The following is a 24029-nucleotide window of genomic DNA, read 5'->3' as shown; positions in this document are numbered from 1 at the left end:
AGCAACAGGCGAGGTGCCCTTGGGGGGGGGAGGTCCCCAAGACTGACCATCTCAGCATTGCCGCCGGGGTTTGGGTGCCCCGCACCCTGAAAGCCTAGAGGCTGCGGCTAGCTGCGTGCTCTGGCGACACCCTAGTCCCCAAGGTCAGGCGTAGCCCTGCCCTGGATCCGTTGGCACCTTCGACCCCTCACGACTTACTCCACACAAGCATCACCCCAAACTCTCTGCAGAGAATGGGTCGGCGCCCTGCCTGTCCCACTTCTTTTGGGGCAGGCAGGGCCGAAGCCTGGGAGGTCCTTGAAGGTCCCCCACCCCCCATCTTTCTGCCATAGTAATCAGCTTCTGGTGACACGGATTATTCCCGTTGCAAACATCTAAGCGGTGGTCAGCAGCCACCAACAGGCCTCCTCCAGGTCTTTGGGATTTGGTCGCACCTGGCACTATTCAGGCTTCTCTGGTAATCAAACTCGGCCTCCTGTGGGAGCCCCGGCCCTTGGAGACTTCGCCCCAAGCCTGGCTCTCTTGAGCCACTTTCCTGCTTCCCCTAAATTCCTCCTACATTTTACTCTGGGGTATTTAGGTTGGGGGGGGGGGTAGGAGATGGGAGCAAATCTGGAAGCTGCTCTCTTCCATCAGGATGTTTTCTGGTCAGTTGGAGCTTCACAAACTGTCCCTTCCTTGTTTGCTGGTTTAGAGGTTCAGAATGGCACACTGGCTAACCTTCGGTATTTCCTTCCATTTCCAAGGTGGATTTCTACCTGATTTCTGGGCTGCCCGACCCCATCATATATACACACACACAGAACTGCAGGTTTCAAAGAGAAAAAAAAAGCAAGTTTGTTGTTGATAAGTGGGTATGGAAGGGAGGCTCTTCAACCTTCCCAACAGCTCATATAGAAAAGGCCGTAGACTGGGTGGGGTGGGGCACAGGCCCCTGCTGGACAATATAGAAGAATCTGATATAGATATTTTGTATAAAAGCCACGTGTCCTTATTTGTGTGCTCTTGCTGGCTGGCGGAGCTGGGAGTGGTAACGGGGAGAAAACTAGAGTAGGACAGGACACAGGGACTGCCCATGGTCCCCATCCTCTGACTGGCCCGGAGGGGTCACTTTGGATCCTTGGTGGGGGCATAGCAGAGTTCCAGTGGCCGTGAAACCTTCCAGAACTTCTCATTCACCAGCTCCAGGGTCAGTGAGCCATTCAGTGTCTACAGTGAGGGTGGAAAGGAAATGGGGAGTGGGGGGAAGAATGGGAAGGCCAGGCAATGAAGATGGGAGAAGTGACCAGGGAGGAGGAAGGGAAAAGAAATAAGTAACAAGATGCAGTGAAGTCCATGCACAAGGGAGGACAGAGAAGGAAGGTGGAGAGGAGACAAGGTTGGGGGTTGGTCAGCTAGGTGGCCAGGACGCACGCAGGCGACCAGGTCCCTCCCCCCAGTACCCCAAAACTTCTCACCGTAAAAGCTCCGCCCCCAGGGGCGATATAGATGGTGTACTGCTTCTCGCTGACCCCCTCCAGACTGGGCAGGGCAGGTTCTTCAGGGCCATCACCGCCAGGGCCTCCACCCTCCCCACCACCCCCATCAGGTCCCCCAGCATCAGAGGCTCCCCCTCCGGGCCCTCCTGGCTCCCCTGCCTCTTGCTGCTGCCTCCGCTCAAGGGCAATGCGCAGGGCCAAGTACTTGGAGAGATGGTCCACAGTGGCATTCCCAGTTGTCTTCACATACCTGGAAGAGGGAAAGGGGGCAGGCTTAGGGCACTGCAGGCCTCCAGTGGTGGAGGGACTTTGGGGTTTCCCAAAGGGCCTCTAGGTTGGGACTTCTCTGTGGGTCGAACTGAAGTCTATGTGATCTTGGGTTCGCAGTGGTCTAGGGCATGGCAGGGCAGGGCAGGGCGCTCACCTAGTCTGGCAGTATTCGCCCTTCTCCACAAGCAGGGGGTGGGGCCGGAACACCAGCTCAATTTCTCCACCTGGCTCAGGGGGACTGGGGGCCCCAGGAGGGCTTGGGGGGCCCAGGGTTCCTCCACCCAGAGTTCCTCCCCGGTCCCCAGAGTCTTCAGAACCAGCACCCCCACCCACCCCACCAGCGCCACCTCCCCCGGTGCCTACACTGCTCCCCCCTGCACCCCCTGGACGGGGCCTCTTGGGAGCAGGGCCGGGGGCAGAGTCAGGGGCGGAATCTGAGCTCACATCCTCTCCATCCCCTTCTCCCTCCCCAGGCTCTCCTTCCCCCCCACTCATCGTGGTGGTCTGATCTGACCCGGGCATCGGCCGCCTCACACGCTGGGCCCTGTAGAAGCAAGTGGGTACGGTTAGAAAGCACCAAGGAAAAGGGCTTTAAGATTTTCAACTTCAGCGAATAAGACATCAGAGAAATCTTACATGACAGCACCTCAGATTTATTACACACTAGCTATATCATCCATACAATGCCTCACATAACACAAATTCTATTCACTTTATTCTACCCGAGCTTTAGACAGGGTCAGGTAACTGGTTTGAGATCAGAGTCCCTTGTCTCTCGAATCGGGCCCAGTAGCACAGGTTTGCCCAAATACTGAATCTCAGGCTTCACTCAAGACCTACTCGATTGAAATTTGCATTTTGAACAAGCCCCTCTGGTCACTGGCAGAGACACATTAAAGATGGTGTGATGCTGGCTGGCTTATCAGGGGGGTGAATAGCAGCAGATATGAATTATGTTTTGATCACTCTCCTGCTCTAAACTTCTAGAAAGTTAGAGAGAAGGTAGGCTGATCTTAAGGACTGTGGCCAGTTTCAAACCAAGCAGCCTAATGTGGATGACTTCAGCAGCTCTGGCGCTGCTATGGCTCAGAGGGTTGCTGGTAATAAAGAGTCTGAGCCAGCTGTCCCCCCAGTCCTGCTGTCCCCCACCCTTCTGTCCCGGCCCTCGAACCTGTGCAAGGCCTGCATGCGCAGCCCCTCCTCGATGCTGGAGCTCAGTGCCTGCTGGTTGTGCAGGCGGCTGAGGCGGATGAGCACCCGGTCTTGATGGGCCTCATATTCCTCCCGACTAGGATAGATCTTAGAGATCAGCGCGTCAAAATTGGGGTCTGGCCGCAGGGAGCGTTTGGAGACCAGCTTCTTGCGGCAGGTAGGGCACTCCTTATTCCTGGGGTGGGAGAAGAGAGGCCCCAAGAATCAAACTAGAATCAAACTTGCGAATGGCAGGAGGCAGCCCCAGCCTTGTTGTCCCTTTCATCCCATTTCCAGCACGTCCTTCCATTACCCGCTCCGCAGGGCTGTGACGATGCAGTCAGAGCAGAACCGGTGGAGGCACTCCTTGGTGGTCATTGTATTCTTCAACATGTCCAGGCAGATGGGGCACATGAGCTCTGAATGGAGTGATCGTGGGGAAACTGCGATCTCTGTGCCATCCATGATGGCTTCCTGCAGGGACCATGGAAGAGTTGAGTGGAAGGTGGTAGTGAGAGGGGGAAGTACCTTAGAAACAAGTGGCTCATGAAAGGGAGTTCTGAGAAATACAGTAAGATGGTGGAATCTGGGTGCCCCATGATGCCACCCAAGGAAGACAGGAACTGTGACAGTGTGTGTAAGTGTGGGTGTGCAGGGGGGAAGGGGGGGTGAAAAAAAATTAGAACAATGGATTAGTATCCACTAAAAGTAGGGGCAGATTTGATGGCCCCTTCCCATTCCTATGATCAGAAAGGAGCTGGGAGTGCCCCAGAGTCTTAAATGCAGACCTGCGAGATGCTGAATTGAGAAACCGGTGAGGTGAAGGAGATTTCTGTTTAAGCACTTCTCAAATGAAGATTGCAATTGGACATGCTTGGCCTTCCTAGGATGGCGGTTGGGTTGGATAAAATGAATTGAAATGACACGGTCGAGAAAGTGCTTCGAACCGATTAAGGTGATTGGGGGGGGTAGAGGTGGGGGTAGGAGGGAAAGCTGAAGATCAGGGGAGAGACTGGGGCAGGGTCAGGAGAACAAACGGGGCCCCAAAAGGAAACAAGAGGCTGCTGGGGGGGGGGGAAGAGACAGACAAAGAGACAGAGATAGATAGAGAGAGAGAGGAGAGAAAGAGAGAGAGAGGAGAGAGAGAGAGAGAGAGAAGAGAGAAGAGAGAGAGAGAGAGAGGAGAAAGAGAGAGGAGAGAGAGTGTGTGTGTGTGTAAACAGGGGCTGCATTGGAGGGTGTGTGTGTGTCTGTGTGTGACAGGCCCCAAAGAGAGGCTGCAGAGGAGCAGGGATGGGGTGTGTGTGTGTGTGTGTGTGTGTGTCTATGTGTCTATGTCTGGAGGGGCCTGCAAGAGGCAACGGCGGGCGGAGGGGAGGGTCCCTGTCACCTGCGGGGTCCGGTGGAGCTCGTAGAGACTCAGTTCCCACGTTTTGCTGGCATTCTGGGCATTGGCGGGCGTCGTCATGGTGACCGTGCACAGAACCCCACCAGGGCTCCAGGGCGGCGGCGAAGGCGAGGAGGAGGAGGAGGAGGAGGGAGAGGCAGGCTGGGGGAGGGGAGGGGCATCAGGGGGAGGGCCGGCCCCGCCCCGCGCAGACCCCGCCCCTCGGGGGGCTCCCCTCCCTCTCGGCCCCCCAACCCTGGGCGGGCCCCTCACCCGGCTCCGGCCGCTCCTGAGCGCGCTCGGTGGGTCGCTCGCTCGGTCGCCGGCCGCGGCGGCGGCTCACGCAGCAGCAGCAACAGCAGCAGCAGCAGCAGCAGCTCCCGCCGCCGCCACCGCCGCCGCCGCCATGGCCCGGGCGCGGGGCCCGACGTCACTTCCGGCCCCGACGGGCTCCCGCCCCGTTCGTGACGTCATCAGCCATCGCCCCGCCCCTCGCCACTCGCGGCCCGGTGGGTCGCGGCGGGAGGGCAGAGGGCCCTGCGCTCGGCCCCGGGCGTCCCCAGAGCGCCCCAACACGTGGGCGCCCGGCCAGGCCGCAGTCGGGGCCCCGAAGCGGAAGAGAGGCTCACTCCCCTGTACCCAGGGCCCCCCAACTCCTTGAGGGGGTCCAGGGTGGAAAACGGGGTCACTCCTCACCCCACCCTACTGGGATGGGGTCCCCCCCAAACTCCCCAAGCCCAGCCCAGCACGCATGCACAACTCTTAGGCCACCCCTCACCCCCTAGCCTTGGGTTCTTTCTGGAGAAGGGGGGATAGGCCTCTTGAAGGGCTCAGGGATCCCCCCACTTTCCACCCGGGCGCCCCTCCGCGCTCCCCTCGAGGTTCGGGGGCGGCGGCTCGGGACGTCCAGACTCAACTCTCGGCCGGAGCTCTGCAGAGACATCGAGAATTGCGTTTGGACAATCAGGAGCCGCGGCCCGGCCCGGCCCAGCCTGGCCCAGCCCGGCCTGGGGCTTGGGGCTTGGGGTGGGAGGCGCGTGGGAGGAACGGGGTGGTGGAGAGAGACCCCGCGAGGAAGTAGGGGCGCACGCACTCAAGCTGGGGGGACCCTATTGGGGAAGGAGGCCCTGTGAGGCACTCCACTTGGAGGTCTGTCTGTCTGAAGCACCCTCCCTCCAGAGCTGGGAAGGAATGGGAGGAAGAGGGAAGGAAGGAAGGAAGGAAAGAAGAAGCAGGGGCTGCGGAGACCCCCCATTTTTGAGAATAGGGGGTGAGAGGAGTTGCAGGGTGGGAAAAAGAGGCGGTGAGGGGCGTCCCATCTTCTTCAGCCTGAGTTTTAGGCCTCCTTCTCCTCCTCCGGGACTTAGGCTGTAGCTGCCAAGGGGTGACCAGTTTCTGGGACCAGGCAGCAGTGGGCCCCCTCGCCCCCTCCCCCGGGGTCCCCCTACTTCCCTGTCCTCTCCTTCAGTCGGTGGCCAGTCCTTATGTGGGCTCCTGAGTCGATTAGCGCGGACCCCCTCCCCTTCTTCCTCCTCCTCCCAGCCCCCTCTGCTCTCTCCTCCAGCCCCTTTCATGGGCTGGTCCATTCCCCTAATCCTGGGCCCCCTCCCCTAATCCCCCCCATCCGACCCCAGGCCGGCTGCAGCTATTGTAAGGTGGAGAGAAAGGGGAGGGGGGACCTGGAGAAAGGAGAGCGCGGGGGGAGGGCCACCTGTTCCTAGACCCCCTTCCAGGATCAGACTGGACACCGGGATGGGGCCTTGAAAAAAAATATCACCCCTGTGGCCCATAAGAACCCAGGGATTTGGGGGGAGGGGACAGGGCTGCAGGGCCAGCAGAAGGGGGGGGTGGGCGGAGACCCCCCCTTTCCCAAAAGGCCCAGAATGTCACGCAGACAGTGACACACACTCTCCTCTCACACCCGGTGGCGGGGGTTGCCCTGGGAGACCAGACAGTGAAAGGGAACAATCCTGCGGGAAAGGGAAAGGAGGGGGAGGTGGGGAAGGGTCTGAGGGCTTGGACACAAGAAGAACCGGAGGTGGCAGGGAAGAGGATTTGGAATTTATTAGGGTCACAAGCACCCCTGCCTCCCATATTCAGCATTCCTGAGTCATACACTGCCCACCCCTTTTGTGTCCTGGGAATCAGTCCTCATCAGTGGGAGGCCGGTGGAATGGTGGGGAGCGGTGGAATCCGGGGTCCTTGAGGTGTTACATGAAAAGACCTCCTGGGAGGGGCAGAAACATGTGGACAGATGCACTGGAATAGGCGAGGCCCCTAATTCAGGGCACCTTCTCTGCACCCCCACCCAGGTCACGCAGGTCCCCTTTCTGCCCTTTCCCTCCTCATTGCCGCCTCATACCAGTGACTTCCACGGAAGCTCCCGTGATGTATCCACTGTCTTCAGATGCCAAGAAGGCCACTACATCTGCCACATCTATGGAAGTGGTGAGGATCAGGGTCCCAAAGTAGCTGCCATCTCCCCCCATAAATATTTAATGTCTTCCTCTTCCAGTCTTTGGTGAGACCCTCTTAGATATCACAAACTTTGACCCCTCTTCCTCATTCAGTGCTCACCCTTAGGGTCCCCCATGTGTCCCATCGGGATCATTCCAGTCACCTGTCAGGAGACACATGTAAAGTAAGTTTCATGTTGGTTTTTTTTTTTTTGGGTGGACTGAATCTATGGCATTCTTTTTGTCTTCATTCCTGGCCCACTTCTACTCCCACTCTTCCAGGCACACTGCCTAACACTGTCCCTGCAGCTGAGGCCACGTTGTTTTGCCTCATGCTCTCCACCAGTCTCCTACCTTGTCCAGCACTTTCTGCGGCACTTTCTGTACCATTGGGGTTGCAATGAACCCTGGGAGGACAGAGTTACAGCGGATCCTGTATCTGTGGAAGGGAAAGTGGCGCTGTCTCTGGAGAGGTGATGCACACTTCTTTAGGAACCCTTCTTTAGGAACCCCCTCCCATGCCTCAGCAAAAAAGTTCCTCGGTCCCCACCGTCCAAGTTCCCGGGCTGCACTCTGGGTGAACCCGATCACTCCAGCCTTGGATGCCGCGTAGTTCGTCTGTCCCACGTTCCCCACCTACAAGTGAGCCAGGCATCTGGGGATAAGCCAGCAGCAGGCCCAAGGAGGTGCTGTGTCCTTGTGTCCACCGAGCTGGCTGACCAGTTCCATCCTCACCTTCCCTACGATGCTACTGATGTTGATGATGGAGCCATGACAACCGCTGGACACCAGGGCTTGGGCTGCAGCCTGAGTGACTAGATAGATGCCCTGGGGGGGGGTGACAAGGGACAGGCAGGTTTAGCTGACAACTCCCTCTCCAGGGCCCAAGGGCCATCAATGCAATGACAGACCCAGAGGTCACCACCTTGAGATTGACAGCTAGGACTCTGTCCCAGTCATCTTCAGACAGGTGGAGCAGAAATTCATCCCTTGTGATGCCCGCACAGGACACGACGACAGATGGTGGGCGAGCAAAGCAGGCCTGCAGGAGGGGGGAGGCGACAACCAATGGAGTCCCAAGAACCTGAACTCGGGGCAGTGGCAGAGCGGGACGGAGGCAGGCGGTGGCCTAAGTTCACCTGCACTTGTTCCAGCAGGCGCCTGGCAGCCCCGGCCTCGGACACGTCGGCCTGGAAGGCAGTGTGGGTTCCACGGGGCGCCCCTGCCTTGCTCCCCGGCCCGCCCAGCAGCTGCACAGTCTCCTGTGCCGCCGCCCCGTCCAGGTCGCAAGCGGCCACTGCGGCCCCTTCTCCGGCCAGGCGCACGCTGACTGCCCGGCCGATGCCGCTGCCCGCACCTGGAGCGAGAGAACACGCGGGAGGGAAGTGGGGGTGCAGAGTGGACGCCTGGGGCAGAGGTCAGCAGTGCGCAAAGTCAGGAAAGCCAGGCCGCAGCGGCTGCAGGGCCCGACGGAGCGCCCCAACGGGACTCCAGCACCGCACCCCAACCCGCCCCGGTGTGGGGGGTACCCGGCCCCTCGACCTGTGACCAGGGCCAGCGCAGAGCAGAGCCGGAGCTGAGACGCCATGGCGGGCACCGGTGGGCGGCCCGCTCAGCACCGAGCCAATCCGAGCGCACCAGGGGCGTAACGGAGGCAGATCCGGGCCAATCGGATCCAGGGAGCCCGAGGGCTTTGGAGGAGGCCCAGGCGCGGGTCGACCTCCCACCTCGGGGGGCGTGGCCAGCCCCCCCCCCCCCCCCGCCCCAGGGACCTAGGGAAACTAGGGAGCTTGGGTCTCCCCATTAATCCCTCCACTCCTTCCCCTCTCCCCCCAATAAACGACAATGACTGCGCGTGGGGCGGAGATCCAGGACTTTTATTGCCGGTCACCACCCTTCCCCTCGATTCAGTGATATAAAAAGAATAGAAACAAAACAACAACAACAAAAAATCAGGTCATAAGATTAGCAACCCCACAACCCCCCCATCCCTAATCACTTTCAAATCAGGCCACACGATTGATGGATATCCCTCCTACTACCACACTTTGCAAGGCTCTGGTCTTCCCTGAACCTCCTCTGGGGGAGAGGGAGGCAGGGCTTGGAGATGCCTGTGAGTGGCAGCTGTGTCCTTGAACAACTAATGGGGTAGGGGACTGGAGTAGGCTGCTAGGGCCCCCCTCTCCAGAGCAGCTTCAAGGCCTCCATTTAGCTGCCCAACCCAATAACATGGTAGACACACACACTCTCTCTTACTCACTCACTCACTCTCTGGTCCCTCTGGCTTTTTCACTCTCACCTCTATATGTAAGAAGCCAAACCTTCATGACCAGCATGGCAAAGTCAATGCTGCTTCCTTGACAGTTATCCAGGGCCTCTGGCCTCCAGCCTCCACACAACCCTGGCCTGGAGGACTTAAGAGGCTAGCTGTTTGGGATTGGGGTAGGGGGTAGTTTATCCCACCTCTCACTCCAGATGGGCGATCAACACCATCATGGCGACTCCCCCCAGGAGCCCTAGCACTTCCAGAAGAGACTGCAAGGGAGATGCCTCCCTCAACAGCTCAGGCAACACAGACACGGTTGCCACGTAGATAAAACCACCTGCCGTAAACGGCAGGACCCAGCCAGGACCTGCACCACCTGCAACTTCACTGCCCACTGCTCCACCTTCAGTTAGGAGGGCACAGGCTGTGCCTGCCAGGGCCCCTATTGCCGTCAGGAGTTGTAGACGCATCGCCTGGTGAGCAGAAAAGAGAGAGGTACTCACCAACACCTAAGGATCATCCGTGTTTCAGATATGACTGACAGGCTATGGGCATGCATTTTCGGACATAAGAGTAAAGTGTGGGAAGAGGCCTAGAATAGACACTTCCTGAAGATTCTGACATAGCAAAGTGGCTTTTTCCACAGCTCTTTCAATTCTGGGTCATAGTAAGAAGTGGGAGTATGAAAAGCCCTCATCAGCCATTAGAGGGTTTATGGATAACTGTCTAAGGAAAGAAAAGGAACTTCTTCCCCTGAATTTCTTTTCTTTTTTTGTTTCTGGGCCACACCTAGCCGCGCTGCTTGGTTACTCCTGGTTTAGGGGACCATATGAAATGCCAGGAATTGAACCTGGGTCCTTCCTGGGTTGGCTGCATGCAAGGCAAATGCCCTTCCACTGTGCTACCTTGAATTTCTAAGGAATTAGATATTACTACCAGTGTGACTTACTGTGAATTAACGGCTTAGGTTTGAGGTAGGTGAATCAGGGACTAAAGGACTGAGGCAAACATATTCGGTTCACATTATCACCAACCTGCTTTTTGCTACAGCCAGACTGGACCAAGATGGCAAAGTCCCCAACTTCATGGGGAACTTCATGTAGCAGGACAGTCATTGTAGTTAGTATCCCCAGTCCCCGACCCCCTCGAAATGAAGCGCCAATGGCCAGACCGTCTGTGAAGTTATGTGCCAGGTCAGCAGCCAGATTCAGGTACCCCGATACTCGGAGATCTTGTGTAGAAAAAAGAAAAAGGAAATGATCAGAGGTAGTCTCTCACTTCATCAAATCCCCGTCAGCCATGATCATGTCTCTCCTTCAGAGGCATATACCACTTCACACCCAACCCCTTCCTGTTTTCCAATCCTTATCATTACCCGCAGCCTGGACAAATTCCAGGAGCCTCATGATGGTACCAGCTGCCCAAGCTTATCAATGACTGAGAACCTCACCTGAACCTCTTTTCTTCTCTTCAGAATTCTGAGCTTTCACAGACCCATCTTTAGGTGCTGTGCGACCTCCTTTTCTTTTTCGTGATCCCCCTCCTTCCTTTTCTTCCTCCTCCGAACTCTGCTTCTCCTTTGAAGGATGCTCTATGGCAAGAAAAAGAAACTGGTAAGAGATGTCCCAATAGATCTTAAACAGGAAGTCCTTCCCACCTAAGAGTTGCAGGAGAGGATTGTTTAGGCAAGATGATTGATTCTCTGGAATTGTTCCTGCACTCACCGTGTCTTCCATGTCCATTACTTCCATGGGTGTGACCATGAGAATGTCCATGTCCTCCTTTCACATGTCTTACAAATTTCTCCACCACCAGAAAGGCGACAATTCCACCCAGCACCCAGAGTCCCACTGACAGAATGGGACCCTGGCCTGGGAATGGAGACAGTGACATATTAAGGGGGTGTGGATGCCAGATTTCTGCTCTGCACAGGAAGAAGCAGAGCAGGGACAAACTTTCTCCAGCACCCTATCCTGTTTCTATTCACTTCTTCCTCACCACTGTGGGAGTGTCCATGTCCGCCAGGCTGTTCTGGAGGGCGATGAGAATGAGGTTCTGGAGGAAGGGGACAAAAGGCCTAATGAGGGTTTACCTCAGGCAAGCCTGCTATTGGAGAAAATATCAGAATATCAGGAATCACAAAGAGGGAAAGAATCCTATTAAGATTTGAGGTGACAGCTAGAGATCACTTACCCAGAGCATGAGGGATGAGGTGCAGGAAAGCATCTCCCAGGAGCCCACCTGAGGCAAAACTAAGCAAGATCTGGAGCAGAGAGCGGTGCCTGGGGGAATTTGATTCCACAGGTATAAGAAAGAGGACAAAAAATGGAGCTGCAGAGATCAGCACTGTGGCACCCAGTGCCTAGGGAGAGAGAGAGATGGGGGTCAAGTGGCGAAGGGATTCACATTAGCCGTCCGTCCCCTCTTCCCCATCCCCTGGGGACTCACATAGGCCCAGAGAGTGACCGTGTCCATGTTCTGCTTGATGCCTGGCGCCCCAGACTCCCCATGATGGCTGTGCTCATGGCTATGACCATGGTGCAAATCCTCATGTGAATGTCCATGGTGGTGACCGTGGGAATGCCCGTGCCAGATGCTCTCGTGAGTGTGGCCGTGGCCATGGGCATGGCTGTGTCCATGGTGGAAGTCTTCATGTGAGTGACTGTGGCCGTGGCCATGGCCATGGAAGTCCTCGTGCAGATGCTCGTGCGGGTCTCCATGACCCCCATGTCCAGCCACTAGCAGCCCTAAGGCCGCCCAGGTCAGCAGCCCCAGGGCCAGCCTGTGGGGTGGCCCCAGGCCTCTGGCCATCACGCTGACCAGAGAGGGACAGAGACAATCACTCCATGGGACCCTTAACCCAACACCCCACTTCCTCCCATCAACCCACTTCTAGAGCTACATGTGCCCCCATTCCATTCGGTCTCCACCTACATTGTCCCCAAGACTCATTCTAGGGATCCCTCCCGGATGGAGGGCCCTAGAACGGGACGCCGTTCTAGGCTTCCACCCTGCACTTTATAGGGACTCTCTGGGCCCTCGTCTCTATGACCCACCGAATACGCGGGAGCCGCTTTGAGAAAAGGGCCGCAGGGTAAAAAAAAAGCAAGGTGGGAGGAGGTCTCTCACCGGCTCCGGGATCCGCTTCTTTCCCGGTTTGCACGGACGTGGCAGTCAGTCCACGCCTCCAAGCTCCCGCGAGAAGAGGAAATCCCGTCCGTTCTCCGTCTCGCCTCTCCCTTTACCAAGATGGCGGCGCTCAGGGAGCGGAGACCCGGCCGGGAGCCCGCGGCACGCCACGCCACGCCACGCGCATGCGCGGCCGCACCGTCCGCGACGCGGCGCGCAACGCGCATGCGCCGCCGCGGAGGTTATCCGAGGGGAGACCCACTCCTCGGTTTCCAGCGCGCCGAAAAGGGGGCGGGGCCCGGCGCCTACACTTCCCGTCGCTCCCAACATGGCCGCCGCCGCGGCCCTGTCCCGTCGGCGCGGAGCTGAGCGGAGCGTTTAAAAGTCCCCGCCCGGGCTAGTCTTTGCCCCGCCTCTTCCTGGTTTCTTCCCCCACCCCCCGGCGGCTCCGCTAAGTCCTCGCGGCGGGTCTCGGCGGAGCCCCTCCCCTTCCCACCTGGCATCCCCTCCGCCGCCTCGTTTAATTGCGCCCCATGTCCTGGGCTTCCCGCCCGCCCTTCCTCCCCGAGCGGCATGCCGCGGGGCAGTGTGGGCCGGTGGGGGTGCGCGGCGAGGTGCATTGTGGGGTCGCGTCCCGGTGGCGGCAGCGGCGGCGGCGGCCCTGGCTGGATCCCGCGGCGGCGGCGGCGGCGGGAGAGCCACAAAGCCCGGAGCCGGAGCCGGGGGAGGCTGGACGGGACGGGATGGGCGACAGCGGGCGGGGTGAGTGTCCGTCCCGGAGGCCGCGCTGGGTTGCAGGGGCCCCCGCACGGGGATCGCGTTCTCTTCTCGCCCCCCCATTCCTGGCTCCCGCCCCCTTGTTTGTAAACAGGCGGGGGGCGGGGCGGGGCGTTTCGGGGGCGCTTCCGTGCTTGTGCAAGCCTGGGAGCCTGGACGCCGAGGTGGAGAAGTCCTGCATTGCATGCTGGACGTCTGGGGCTTGGGGCCTGGGTCTCCCCCAGCTTGAGTCAACGTTTGCAGGCAGGTCCTGAGTTCTTAGGAGGGGGTACCCTGTCTGCGTGTCTTTGGGCGCTTGTGCCTTTCCCCTGCAGGCTTCCCGGTTTTTTTTTTTTTTTTTCAAGTGGAGAGAGGCTGGTTGAGCCGCCACCCCACGTGAAGCCTCCTCTCTGGTTTTGGGGTGACCATACATGCATTCTTTTTTTTTTTTTTTTTTAATTTTAATCTCGCCTGAACTTCCTTCTTCTCCTTTGGGAAACCCCCATCTCGCCCCCATGAGGTGAACAGCGTGGAGTGGTGGTGGTGGTGATGGTGTGGGGTGTCCCTGGATGCAGGATGAATGGGCTGGGCTGGGCTGGGCTGGCGCAGGGGTGGGCAGGGGGAATTTTAAGAATCGGATCATGCATTAGTGGAAACTCACGATCTTTTTTTTTTCCTTTTGTCTCTCCTGTTTGTGTGTGTGTGTGTGTGTCTGTGCTTCCTCGTCTGCCGTGCCTTCAGACTCCCGAAGCCCAGACAGTTCCTCCCCCAACCCTCTTCCCCAGGGCGCCCCTCCCCCGTCTCCTCCTGGGCCCCCCATACCGCCTTCTGCAGCCTCATCCCTTGGAGGCTCAGGGGCCCCACCCCCAATGCCACCCCCTCCCCTAGGCTCCCCCTTCCCCGTCATCAGCTCTTCCATGGGCTCCCCAGGGCTGCCCCCTCCAGCGCCTCCTGGATTCTCCGGGCCTGTCAGCAGTCCCCAGGTGAGAGAGAGAGGTTGTGGCCCCAGAATGCCTTCTTTATTTTCATTTTGTTTTCCTGTGACCTCCCCACCCCATGACTTATTGGCCTCACACCTGTGGTGTGAGGGGAGGCCTGTACCTCCTTTCCCGCGTCGACTGATCTTTCCGTGCACGGTACCTTCCCACTCCCTCTGAAGAAACCCTGATATTCTTCCTGAGCCAGTAACCCATGCTTCTCTGGGCCACTGTGCTGCACTTTTTCAGGGAACATTGTGGGCCTGATCCCTTCCAGGTTGTGCCCTGGAGTGGGTGTAACTAATGCCCTGCACTGACTTGGAAGGTGGGGGTACCGGAATGGTGGCCCTCCTCTCCGAAAGGGTCTCCAGCCCAGTGAGCCTCTCCGTGCAACCTCCCTGTTTCCCTCCCTCATAGATTAATTCAACAGTGTCGCTCCCTGTGGGTGGGGCTGGCCCCCCTGAAGATGTGAAGCCACCAGTCTTAGGAGTCCGGGGCCTGCACTGTCCACCACCCCCTGGTGGCCCTGGGGCTGGCAAAAGGTTATGTGCAATCTGCGGGGACCGAAGCTCAGGTATGGCATCAGCACCACCCAGAGGGAAAAAAGTGTGCCATTTATTTTCCCCCTGTGTGTGGGGTCCCATGGTGGAGTTGCCTTGGGTCGCTGAGAATTTAGCCCAGAATTGGGCAGCGCAAAGGAAGAGGGGCCTCTTGTGAGCAGCCAGGCATGAGCGCCCCTGGATCATTTCCCGTGTCCTAGTTCCCTGCTCCCTTTGGTGAAGGCAGAGGAGACTTAAGAGTGTGTGGGAGTTTGGCAGGAGAGTCCCTGGTGAGGAGTCCGCCCCCAGATGGCTGTTGCTTGCCTCCAGGCAAACACTACGGGGTTTACAGCTGTGAGGGCTGCAAAGGGTTCTTCAAGCGAACCATCCGCAAAGACCTGACCTACTCCTGCCGAGACAACAAGGATTGCACCGTGGACAAGCGCCAGCGGAACCGCTGTCAGTACTGCCGTTACCAGAAGTGCCTGGCCACAGGAATGAAGCGGGAGGGTAAGGGCCTGTGCCCCCTCAATCTTCCCTTCTCAGGAGGGAGGGGATGGGGACTGCCAGACGCTGGGAAGGCTGAGCTGCTTTCTCTCTCCCCCAGAGGGCGCTATTTGCTTTCTCATTTCTTTCTCATCCCCTGGCACCTGGGCATGTTGGAGTTGGTCTTCTTGAGTTCATGTTTCCCATCTTGCTGGCCTTCCCTGATCTGGTGCAGGGAAGGGTGACTCTTACTCATATTTGGTGGGGATTTCTTTTTTTTTTTTTTTGGTTTTTGGTTTTTGAGTTACACCTGGCTATGTTCAGGAGTTACTCCTGGCTCTGTGCTCAGAAATCGCTCTTGGCAGGCTGGGGTTGAGGAACGTACGACCGTATGGGATGCCAGGAATAAAACCCTGGTCCATCCTGGGTCGGCCACTGGCAAGGCAAACATCTTACCGCTGTGCTATCTCTTTATCTCTTACCTTCTTCTTTTGGTGGTGTCTCCTCTGATCTCTTTTCTCCCTGCTATCTGTATATCTGTAATCTCACCTCCTTTTTTTTTTTTTTTTTTTTTTTTAACTGTGGACTTTACTGAAAATCCACCTTCCTTCTTTTTCTTAAGTCTCATTCTGGAATTCTGAGGAGAATCTCTTAGTCCAGTCCCTGATTTAGAGAAGATGAGTGTGAGGCCTGGCTTAGGGTCATGCAGTGAAAGAGTGGTAGGGCCGGGATTAGACTCAGATTTCTGATGACCTTGGTCTTTTGCCTGTCATTTAGTCACAACACAGGACTTGCAGTCAGACACACTTGATTCAGATATGACTTACCATGTATTCTGTGATCTTAGACAAGCTACTTAACTTTCCCAAGTCCCAAACTCGGAAAGATAGTTCAGGAGAAAGGTTCTTGGTAGTTCCATTCCTTGTCCCCCAAGTACCTCCAGAAGTGATCCCTGAGCATAGTTGGTCCCAAAATGAAAACAAAAAATGGAGGCAAATATTCACAGGGCTCTTGACGATAATTGAATGAATACTAGAGTGTGCTTGGCATGTTTCTTAGCATGTTGTAGCATGTTTAAACACCAGCCTTTTCTTTCTTTTTTTAAAAAGCTTCATTTATTGATTGATTTGTTTTGGGGCCACACCCAGCCATGCTCAGGGGTTACTCCTGGCTCTGCACTTAGAAATCACCCCTGGGGCCTGGAGAGATAGCACAGCGGCGTTTGCCTTGCAAGCAGCCGATCCAGGACCAAAGGTGGTTGGTTCGAATCCTGGTGTCCCATATGGTCCCCCGTGCCTGCCAGGAGCTATTTCTGAGCAGACATCCAGGAGTAACCCCTGAGCACTGCTGGGTGTGACCCAAAAACCAAAAAAAAAAAAAAAAAAAAAAAAAATCACCCCTGGCAGGATGGGGGATCATATGGGATGCTGGGAATCGAACAGGTCCCTTCCAGGTCAGCCACATGCAAGGCAAATGCCTCACTGCTGTGCTATCTCTCTGGCCCCTCAGCTTTTTTTTTTTTTTTTTTTCTAATTCCTTTACTCTCCCTTTTCTTTCTTGGTCACCATCTCTGTTGTTTCTAGCGACTTAACCCAATTTCTATACATGCTTCTAGAGATATCTCCTATGAACCATGAGACCCTGACAAAGTTCTGACGACCGTTTGGAAGCCCCTTGGGGCTGGCTGCTGACTGATCTACTTTTTCTTCTCCCTTTTCCCCTAGCGGTACAGGAAGAGCGTCAGCGGGGGAAGGACAAGGACGGGGATGGGGAGGGGCCCGGGGGCGCCCCCGAGGAGATGCCTGTGGACAGGATCTTGGAGGCTGAGCTGGCTGTGGAGCAGAAGAGTGACCAGGGCGTGGAGGGTCCTGGGGGAACCGGGGGTAGCGGCAGCAGCGTGAGTGATGGGTTCAATCCACTCTCCTTCCTAATGGGGGTTGGGAGGGGCAGGAATGGAGGCCTCGCTCCACCTTTCTCCCTTTCTCTCACAACTGTGCTGCCACACAGGGTTTGTCAGACATCTGAGGCGGGTGTGGTAGCTTTCACATAACCCACTGGCAGAGCTGCAGGCAAGACCCAGATAATTGTTTTCATGAGTGAATGCTGGAAGAGAAACCTGATTGACAGGAATTGCTTCTGATGGGCATTGATTGAAGAGAGAACTATGAGATGGCAGTGCGAGCAGCTTTTTGTGGGGGCTCAGTGTACCTCTACTTCCTCCATAACTCACCCCCATTTCTTGTAGCCAAATGATCCTGTGACTAACATCTGTCAGGCCGCTGACAAGCAGCTCTTCACCCTGGTTGAGTGGGCGAAGAGGATCCCGCACTTTTCCTCCTTGCCTCTGGATGACCAGGTCATATTGCTTCGGGCAGGTCAGTGCCCTGGGATTTCTCTGACCTCTTGACATCTGACCCTTAGTTGATCTCTTGACCTTGTCAGTCGGTGCCTTAGTCACCACATAGTTCAGGAGCACAGCTCATTGACTCTGCTGCCTCCTCTTCCCCTGCCCGATGGGCTGGGGATCCCATACCCTGATCTCTGGCTCCTGCCCCTTGCTGCCCCCTGCCCAGGCTGGAATGAGCTGCTCATTGCCTCCTTTTCCCACCGATCCATTGATGTCCGGGATGGCATCCTCCTCGCCACGGGCCTTCACGTGCACCGCAACTCTGCCCATTCTGCAGGCGTGGGAGCCATCTTTGACCGGTCAGTGGTCACCGGCTAGGCTGACCTGCAGGTAGTGGGGGTGGGGCAATAGACAGGTCCAAGTCCAAGGCTGGCTGACTGTGACCTTTGAGTGACCTGCAGGTCCCTCTCCAGGGTGCTGACAGAGCTTGTGTCCAAAATGCGGGACATGAGGATGGACAAGACAGAGCTGGGCTGCCTGCGGGCAATCATTCTGTTCAATCCAGGTAAGATGAGGATCCACTCTGTCTTCAATGCCAAGGCCACCTTGGAGTCTCCTATTCTCTGGAGACTTCTGAGTGACTCGGCTATCCTTTCAGCAAGACCCTTAGCCCAGAAATATCCCTGTTGGCCAAGAAAAACCCACTTCCATTCCCTTCTTTGGTCCCATTCCATGAGCCCCACTTGCCCTGCCTCCCGTGTCAAGCATCCGGTGAAGGGCAAGTGAGGGGGGCCCTAAAAGGGCCATGTGTACACGTGTGTGCTGACTTGACTGTCATCCTCATCCATCCTCTGCTCTTCTCTGCCACTCCAGATGCCAAGGGTCTCTCCAACCCCAGTGAGGTTGAAGTCTTGCGGGAGAAAGTCTATGCGTCTCTGGAGACCTACTGCAAACAGAAGTACCCTGAGCAGCAGGGACGGTGAGAGTCGGGACTGTGAGGGGTTGGTGGGGATGGGGGCTGCCACCGTGGGCAGGGTGGGGGGTGCATGTCACTGGGGGTGTCTTCAGAACCCATGTAGTTTCTAGCGCTCACACTGCTCTCCCCCCACTCCCTTTAGGTTTGCCAAGCTGCTACTGCGTCTTCCGGCTCTCAGGTCCATCGGCCTTAAGTGTTTAGAGCATCTGTTTTTCTTCAAGTTGATCGGAGACACCCCCATTGACACTTTCCTCATGGAAATGCTTGAGGCTCCCCACCAGCTGGCCTGAGCCTAGACCTAGACCAGGCCCTGGTCCTGGTGTTTGAGGCCGCTACAAGCTAGAGGGGCTCGGAGCCTGGAGGCGTGCTGGGAAGTCACTAGGTCCCAGGTGGTCCCGGAGTCTTGGTGGGTGAGAAGGAGGGGCAGAACCAGACCTGGCAGGGACTATAAACTCTAGGGTTTTCTTGACGCCCCACATCAAAATTCATCAGATCTTTGAGGGGCAGGACCACTCCAGTGGCCTTGAGGCTCTGAGTTTGTCTGGGTCTCATGATTTTGGGGGGTGATTTCTTCACCTCGGCCTGGAATGATTTCTCTCCTTCCCCAGCACAAAGCACTGGTATTGCTCCCAGGATTTTGCTTCCTTCTCCTCTTCCTTCTCACTTAACTCTCCCCTCTGAAGATTGGAAATGGGAACTCCCCCAAGAGATGGCTGTTGGGAGGCAGGTCCCCCCAACTGTGGACACAGGAATAGAACTCTGACAGTTCTTTCCTCTTGCCGACCCGGCAGATGAGCTGCTGTGGAAGAGGGCAGTGCCCCCCCCCCCACCTCTCTCACCCTCCTAGTCTCCTGTCCTCAGTCCCTGCTTGCAGCTTGCACTTCACCTCCTGTCCTCAGGCTGTAAAGGGTGGTGGGACGCTGGTGAAGATGCAAGGACTCCACTGCTTTCTCGGTTCCTCCCAGGACAGAGACTTGCAGTTAGACTCAAAGAAGTACTGTACTTTCCTAGGCTGACTAAGACATGCCAGCGGTGGGGTGGCACTGGGTGGAGGGAGAGGGGGGGCCCCTGTGGGAAAGGGGCTCAGGGCATGTGCAGCGCTTGGTGGGGATGTTTTGGTGAGCAGCACCCCCACCCCCAGTTCTTCAGGACCCCAGATCCCACCGTGTGGGCGGGAACTCCGACCCTCTGGTGGTCCTGGGAACTGAGCAGCGATCACCAGCCCGTGGAGACTAGACAGGGTGCGGGGGCTGCATGGTTTTCACCCGGCTGGACTGCCCCCCCCACCCCCCCGGGTGGGTTCTTTCCCCTCACACTTTTACTCACATAAAATCGCTTTCAAATGAAAACGGCTGTTTTTTCTCCCCTGGGGTTGATGACCCTGGGGGCCGGGGGAGGGCGGCCCGCGTGCTTGTGTGCGTGAGCTGGCTGGAAAGGGGGCGCAGACGAGTCGTCCCTGGGGCCGCCAAGGTTGAGGTTCCCTGGGCATGGTTTGGGGGGACACTGGGCGCTTTGTGGGGCGGGATGGGATGTCCGCGGGGCGGGGCGGGGCCGGGCCGCGCTCAAAGGCGCCTTGTTTGGGCCGCGGCAGCGCCAGCGGGCGGCGGCGCCTGGGCTCGCTCGCGGCTTCTCCGCCCGTGGCCAGCCGGCCGGGCCGGGGCACACCCGCCGCGCCCCGCTCGTGGGGGCGCCCCGGCCGCGCCAGGAGGTGGCCTCGTCCCGGCGTGACCCCGTTTCCCCCGGACTCGTCCAACTTTCCTCCGCCGCCCCCTCCTCGTCCCGTCCCTGCTGGGGTCTTTTGCTTTCCGAGCCCGGGACCCCTGGACTCGCCCGCCCACTTTTGCACCTCCACTTTTTGCACCCCCGCGGCCGGCCGTCGGGCAGGCGGCGTCGCCGTCGCTATCTATAGCAGCTCTAAAAATACAGCCCGGCCCGGCGGCTCTGTCATTACCCGGGGCCGGGCCTGGATGGAGGGTAATTACCGAGCCCTGACGGGGGTGTGCGCAGGGACCCCCCCCCAAGCCCGCCTCTCCCCGCCCAATGCGCCCAAGTCCCGCCTTGGGCTAATTGCACCCACGGGAGGGTGGGCTCTGTCTTGAGTCCCCTCGGGGAGGTGATCGTGACTGTGGGGGCGGGAGGGTGGACCCCCCCAAAAAAGGACCCTAGGACCCGGTGCCTGAAAAGAGCACCTGGCATGGAAGGAAGGGTTCAGGTCGCCAGGAGCGGGGCTGTGCTGGCATTCCAGGGGCTCCGGTCCCCGCCCCCCGCGCCTTCCCAGGTGGAGGCCGAGGGTGGGGTGCAGTGGGCGGGCGTCGGGGCGGGGGCTGCGCCGGGGGCGGGGGCGCGGTGGGGGCTCCGAGCCGCCGGGGTGGCTGGGGACACACAGGAGCGGCGGCCACCACCGAGGACGGAGGGAGCAGCGCCCGTCCGAAGCCCGACAGCCTGCCCCCGACGGCGCCCGGCTCGCTGCATGGAGCTGGGCGGCTGAGAACTGTCACCGCCTGCCTGACAGCCTCCGGCCTCCAGCCCGGCTCCCCGGTGTATTCCCCTCGCCCCCTTCTCATCCCCGGGGCGCCCCGAGCTGCCCTGGGTCCCTGGGACCCGGAGCCGGTCGCCAATCATGGGGCGCTGCCACCGCCTGGTCCTGCTCCTGCCGCTGGTGCTGGTGGGGCTGAGCGCCGCCCCGGCCTGGGCAGGTAAGACCCGGAGTCATACTGGAGCCCCAGCACCCCCCAAAAAAAAAAAAAAAAAAAAAACCCCAGGCAGGAGACAGCTTTGATGCTTCTGCCCCAGAGGGGTTTGGGGGTACCGGGGTAGGGTCCCTGACTGGAGTGCATGATGCTTCTGCCCCAGAGGGGTTTGGGGGTACCGGGGAGGGGCCCTGGCTGGAGTGCAGGACCCCACGGTCGCAAGGACCCAGAGGAGGGTGCTCTTGGCTTCTTGGAGAGATCGCGCAAAAGTGGGGGTTCACCTTAGTGCCTCCAGCCCGGTGGGATGCTGGAGACCCACAGAGTTGCAGAGCCAGGCTGAAACGGTCCAGCGGTTTCCAGGAGAGATGTTGGGTGTGGATGGGTTTGGGTGTGGGTGAGGTGAGGAGGGTGCCTTCCCCCAGTGAGCTTGAAGACTGGGGTGCCTAAGCTACTCGTCTCCCCCGACAGAATCCCCTTCCCCCTCCCAGTGCCCTCGATGCTGCCACGCGGCTGGCTCTGGGGAGCCCTGGGCGGGCTGCCAACAGGACGGCTGCTGGACAGGCCGGGATCAGGTGTCCAGGCCGGAGCCAGCTCTGTGCATTCCTGCCCGCCCCTCCCCCGTTGGCTAGCCGGGCTCCCCGGGGACCCCGGGATCCACTGATAGGTTCAAGAGAGTCCTAGGAGCCTAGGAAGCCCAGAAAACACCAGAAGCTGATTTGCATATAACCCGATTATCCAAATTCCCTCTCCCCCAGGGAACCATCAGAATGGCCTAAAGGCTTGAGGTTGGTTTACTGGAGAAGGAAGAACTCTAAAACTGTCTGGAGCTTGAGGCTCAGGATCTAAGACTGTCTGCAGTCTTTGGGGGGGGGGGAGGTGACGGGGAGGTGACCTTTTAGCCTAGAGGCAGGGAAATGGCATAGGTAGGACTCCGTTATGTGAGAGTCATAGATGGGGATGGAGAAAAGAGGTTCATGGGGATCAGGGGGCGGGGCGTTGGACACCATTATGGCAGGAGGCCAGGCTGGGCAGGTCAGTAGGTAGACTGCACTCTCCTGGGCTTTGCTGGAAGGTGGGGGCCTCCGAAGGCTCCTTGCTTGGGGTCTCTGTGGGTCTCTGTGTCTCTGTCTCAAGGAGCCTCCATCTCTCAAAGCGGCCCTTGTGTGGTTGGTGTTTGCAGAGCTGCCGCAGGGGCCAGGCTAGGGCGGGGTGGGGGGGGGGCCGGAGGGGGAGGCAAGGCAGTGGTTTCCCGACTCCTGGACTCAAAGGGCCTTTTCTCTGCCTCCTGCACCACCTCAACACCTCCCACCCCCGCCCCCAGCTCTGCTCTCCTGGTTGCACTGGCCCCTATCCTGCCCCACATTTCTATGAAAGTGTTGCTGGAACTTCTTTGGGATTTTTCCGATCCGAAGCCGATGGTGTGGGAGCGTGTCTCAGAGCAAGTGAGGGAGAGGGGACCTTTGTCTCCAGAGTCCCAGTTCTAGGAAGCTGAGTACTCTCTCTAGAGAGGCCTGGGGGCTGGGCTTGAATCTGCCTCCTAAGCTTGGGGCTGGCCTGAGCTTCCAGGTGTGTGTGCGTTGGGAGAGGATGCCTGGGTTTTGGGCACAGGTTCTGATGGGATCCACAGATGTGTGGCTCAGGGCCCTGGACCTGCTCCGGCTCTGCGTGGCAGCTGCAGCTCCCCCACCCCCAGCTCCAGCCCTTCTCCCAAACCTGGGGCTCACACTCCTGGGTGCTCAGTCTTGCATCTATCTTCTTTCTTGCATGCTCAGAGTTGTCTACAGATGTGAAAACTGTGGCGGCAGCTTGACGTTCCTGCTCCACACAGCTGCCCCTCTGTTCCCTCATCTCCTGTGCCCAGGATGATCGATTGCCCAGATGTTGTTTGTGCCGGAGACGTGGGACAGAAGCCAGAGACCCAGAGACTGAGAGATATAGAAAGGGAGTGAGAGACAGAGAGAAAAACAGGGAAAGAAAAAAAAGGGGGGTGCACAGAGCATGACGGAAATGAAGGAAGGAAAGCGAGTCAGGGAGACTGAACAGCCAACAGCACCCAGGCCAAGAGATGAAAAGATGGACAAATGGGTAGAGAGGAGAGAGAGAGAGAGAGAGAGAGAGAGAGAGAGAGAGAGAGAGAGAGAGAGAGAGAGAGAGACAGAGAGAGAGACAGACAGACAGACAGACAGACAGACAGACAGAGACAGAGAGAACAAAGAATCATTTACCTAAGTCTGTCTGAGGGGCTCCCTCTAACCATGGACTCTCTCAGGTGCTTCCCCTGTGGATGTGCTCCGGGCTTTGAGGTTTCCCTCCCTCCCTGATGGTGTCCGAAAGACTCGTGGCATCTGTCCCACTGATGTGGCCTACCGAGTAACCCGCCCTGCCCAGCTCAGCGCGCCCACCCGCCAGCTCTTCCCAGGTGAGGCTGGTGTGGGAAGGGAGGCCTCACAGGGTGATTGGAGCCATCAGAGCAGAGGAAAAGGCTATGGCATTCTTGGCGTCTGATTCTACTTGTGTGTCTCACTCTGGTACCAGGAGGCTTCCCCAAAGATTTCTCTCTGCTTGCTGCTGTCCGGACCCGCCCTGGCCTCCAGGCTCCTCTCCTGACTCTCTACAGTGCCCAGGGTGCCCGCCAGCTAGGCCTGGAGCTGGGCCAGCCCGTTCGCTTCCTGTATGAGGACCAGAGTGGGCGGCCTCGGGCCCCGGCCCAGCCAGCGTTCAGAGGCCTCAATCTGGCAGATGGCAAGTAAGTCCGTTTGTACCTCTGGCTCTCAGGCCTGTACTTTCAGGAACTCTACTCACCTTCTATTCACTGCCCTCAGCCCTGCTCTTCCCTAAATTAGGAAATCCTATCAACCCTTTTGGTCATGCCTCACAACCCAGAGACCAAACACAGTCACGTCTAGTCCAGAGCTTGGCCTTTCCAGTTTAAATTCCTGGTTTAGAGAGCTCGTATAGCAAATGAGGCATTTACCTTGCACATGGTCAATCTGGGTTCAATTCCTGGCACTTCATATGGTCCCCAAAGCCTGCCTGGAGTGCTCCCAGCGCAGAACCAGGAGTTTGCACTGAATACTGCCA

At 58.0% G+C, this 24029-nt stretch overlaps 5 protein-coding genes across 11 annotated transcripts in view; 2 read left to right on the top strand and 3 right to left on the bottom strand.

Moving 5' to 3' along the window:
• Positions 1–812: 812 nt before the first annotated feature.
• RING1 (ring finger protein 1) lies at positions 813–4479 on the bottom strand. Its single transcript, XM_049764696.1, has 6 exons — positions 4330–4479; positions 3253–3413; positions 2920–3135; positions 1903–2292; positions 1458–1728; positions 813–1209 (listed from the first exon to the last, which is right to left on the bottom strand). Exons 1-6 carry the CDS (start codon positions 4405–4407, stop codon positions 1108–1110), a joined length of 1218 nt encoding a protein of 405 aa, XP_049620653.1. The 5' UTR covers positions 4408–4479; the 3' UTR covers positions 813–1107.
• Positions 4480–6365: 1886 nt separating this feature from the next.
• On the bottom strand, positions 6366–8383 carry HSD17B8 (hydroxysteroid 17-beta dehydrogenase 8). Of its 3 annotated transcripts, XM_049764705.1 has the most exons (9): positions 8325–8383; positions 7922–8139; positions 7708–7824; positions 7518–7610; positions 7333–7418; positions 7137–7221; positions 6904–6946; positions 6689–6763; positions 6366–6553 (listed from the first exon to the last, which is right to left on the bottom strand). In XM_049764705.1, exons 1-9 carry the CDS (start codon positions 8368–8370, stop codon positions 6537–6539), a joined length of 780 nt encoding a protein of 259 aa, XP_049620662.1. In that variant the 5' UTR covers positions 8371–8383; the 3' UTR covers positions 6366–6536. The 3 variants fall into 3 exon arrangements, with proteins under 3 accessions (XP_049620662.1, XP_049620660.1, XP_049620661.1); XM_049764703.1 differs by having other exon boundaries at positions 7137–7418; XM_049764704.1 differs by lacking the exons at positions 6366–6553; positions 6689–6763 and having other exon boundaries at positions 6817–6946; positions 7137–7418.
• Positions 8384–8644: 261 nt separating this feature from the next.
• On the bottom strand, positions 8645–12307 carry SLC39A7 (solute carrier family 39 member 7). 3 transcript variants are annotated; one of them, XM_049764692.1, is made up of 8 exons: positions 12178–12307; positions 11497–11863; positions 11242–11410; positions 11047–11103; positions 10773–10919; positions 10499–10639; positions 10083–10279; positions 8645–9521 (listed from the first exon to the last, which is right to left on the bottom strand). In XM_049764692.1, the coding sequence occupies exons 2-8, from the start codon at positions 11857–11859 to the stop codon at positions 9249–9251; spliced, it is 1347 nt and encodes a 448-aa protein (XP_049620649.1). In that variant the 5' UTR covers positions 11860–11863; positions 12178–12307; the 3' UTR covers positions 8645–9248. The 3 variants fall into 3 exon arrangements, with proteins under 3 accessions (XP_049620649.1, XP_049620648.1, XP_049620650.1); XM_049764691.1 differs by having other exon boundaries at positions 12105–12211; XM_049764693.1 differs by lacking the exon at positions 12178–12307 and adding an exon at positions 11983–12012.
• Positions 12308–12558: 251 nt separating this feature from the next.
• RXRB (retinoid X receptor beta) lies at positions 12559–19607 on the top strand. 3 transcript variants are annotated; one of them, XM_049764690.1, is made up of 10 exons: positions 12559–12939; positions 13675–13916; positions 14328–14484; positions 14780–14959; positions 16660–16832; positions 17181–17310; positions 17620–17641; positions 17756–17847; positions 18156–18261; positions 18401–19607. In XM_049764690.1, the coding sequence occupies exons 1-10, from the start codon at positions 12711–12713 to the stop codon at positions 18546–18548; spliced, it is 1479 nt and encodes a 492-aa protein (XP_049620647.1). In that variant the 5' UTR covers positions 12559–12710; the 3' UTR covers positions 18549–19607. The 3 variants fall into 3 exon arrangements, with proteins under 3 accessions (XP_049620647.1, XP_049620646.1, XP_049620645.1); XM_049764689.1 differs by having other exon boundaries at positions 12696–12939; positions 17509–17641; XM_049764688.1 differs by having other exon boundaries at positions 12696–12939; positions 17509–17641; positions 17744–17847.
• A 1235-nt stretch (positions 19608–20842) lies between these two features.
• Positions 20843–24029, top strand: part of COL11A2 (collagen type XI alpha 2 chain) — a 29332-nt gene continuing 26145 nt past the window's right edge. The window contains exons 1-3 of the mRNA XM_049764700.1: positions 20843–20954; positions 23218–23367; positions 23484–23694. Of these exons, the coding sequence (XP_049620657.1) occupies positions 20879–20954; positions 23218–23367; positions 23484–23694 (437 nt within the window). The 5' untranslated portion in view covers positions 20843–20878. The remainder of the gene's footprint in view (positions 20955–23217; positions 23368–23483; positions 23695–24029) is intronic.

This window comes from Suncus etruscus, chromosome 18 (assembly GCF_024139225.1).
Source record: "Suncus etruscus isolate mSunEtr1 chromosome 18, mSunEtr1.pri.cur, whole genome shotgun sequence".
Lineage (NCBI taxonomy): Eukaryota > Metazoa > Chordata > Mammalia > Eulipotyphla > Soricidae > Suncus > Suncus etruscus.
This window is presented reverse-complemented; position numbering and strand designations above follow the sequence as displayed.

Excerpts from the sequence above, each read along its gene's own strand:
- HSD17B8 (XM_049764703.1), bottom strand. The coding sequence starts at position 8,370 with ATGGCGTCTCAGCTCCGGCTCTGCTCTGCGCTGGCCCTGGTCACAG. Across the intron at positions 8,140-8,324 it reads TGCGCTGGCCCTGGTCACAG|GTGCGGGCAGCGGCATCGGC; the intron begins GTCGAGGGGCCG and ends CTCTCGCTCCAG. Across the intron at positions 6,947-7,136 it reads CGCAGAAAGTGCTGGACAAG|GTGACTGGAATGATCCCGAT; the intron begins GTAGGAGACTGG and ends GTCTCCTGACAG.
- RING1 (XM_049764696.1), bottom strand. The coding sequence starts at position 4,407 with ATGACGACGCCCGCCAATGCCCAGAATGCCAGCAAAACGTGGGAACTG. Across the intron at positions 3,414-4,329 it reads AGCTCCACCGGACCCCGCAG|GAAGCCATCATGGATGGCAC; the intron begins GTGACAGGGACC and ends TGGTCCCTGCAG. Across the intron at positions 2,293-2,919 it reads CGCATGCAGGCCTTGCACAG|GGCCCAGCGTGTGAGGCGGC; the intron begins GTTCGAGGGCCG and ends TTGCTTCTACAG.
- SLC39A7 (XM_049764692.1), bottom strand. The coding sequence starts at position 11,859 with ATGGCCAGAGGCCTGGGGCCACCCCACAGGCTGGCCCTGGGGCTGCTG. Across the intron at positions 10,920-11,046 it reads ACATGGACACTCCCACAGTG|GCCAGGGTCCCATTCTGTCA; the intron begins GTGAGGAAGAAG and ends CTCCATTCCCAG. Across the intron at positions 10,280-10,498 it reads AGAGAAGAAAAGAGGTTCAG|ATCTCCGAGTATCGGGGTAC; the intron begins GTGAGGTTCTCA and ends TTTCTACACAAG.
- RXRB (XM_049764688.1), top strand. The coding sequence starts at position 12,711 with ATGTCCTGGGCTTCCCGCCCGCCCTTCCTCCCCGAGCGGCATGCCGCG. Across the intron at positions 17,311-17,508 it reads GGTCATATTGCTTCGGGCAG|GCTGGAATGAGCTGCTCATT; the intron begins GTCAGTGCCCTG and ends CCCCCTGCCCAG. Across the intron at positions 18,262-18,400 it reads TACCCTGAGCAGCAGGGACG|GTTTGCCAAGCTGCTACTGC; the intron begins GTGAGAGTCGGG and ends CACTCCCTTTAG.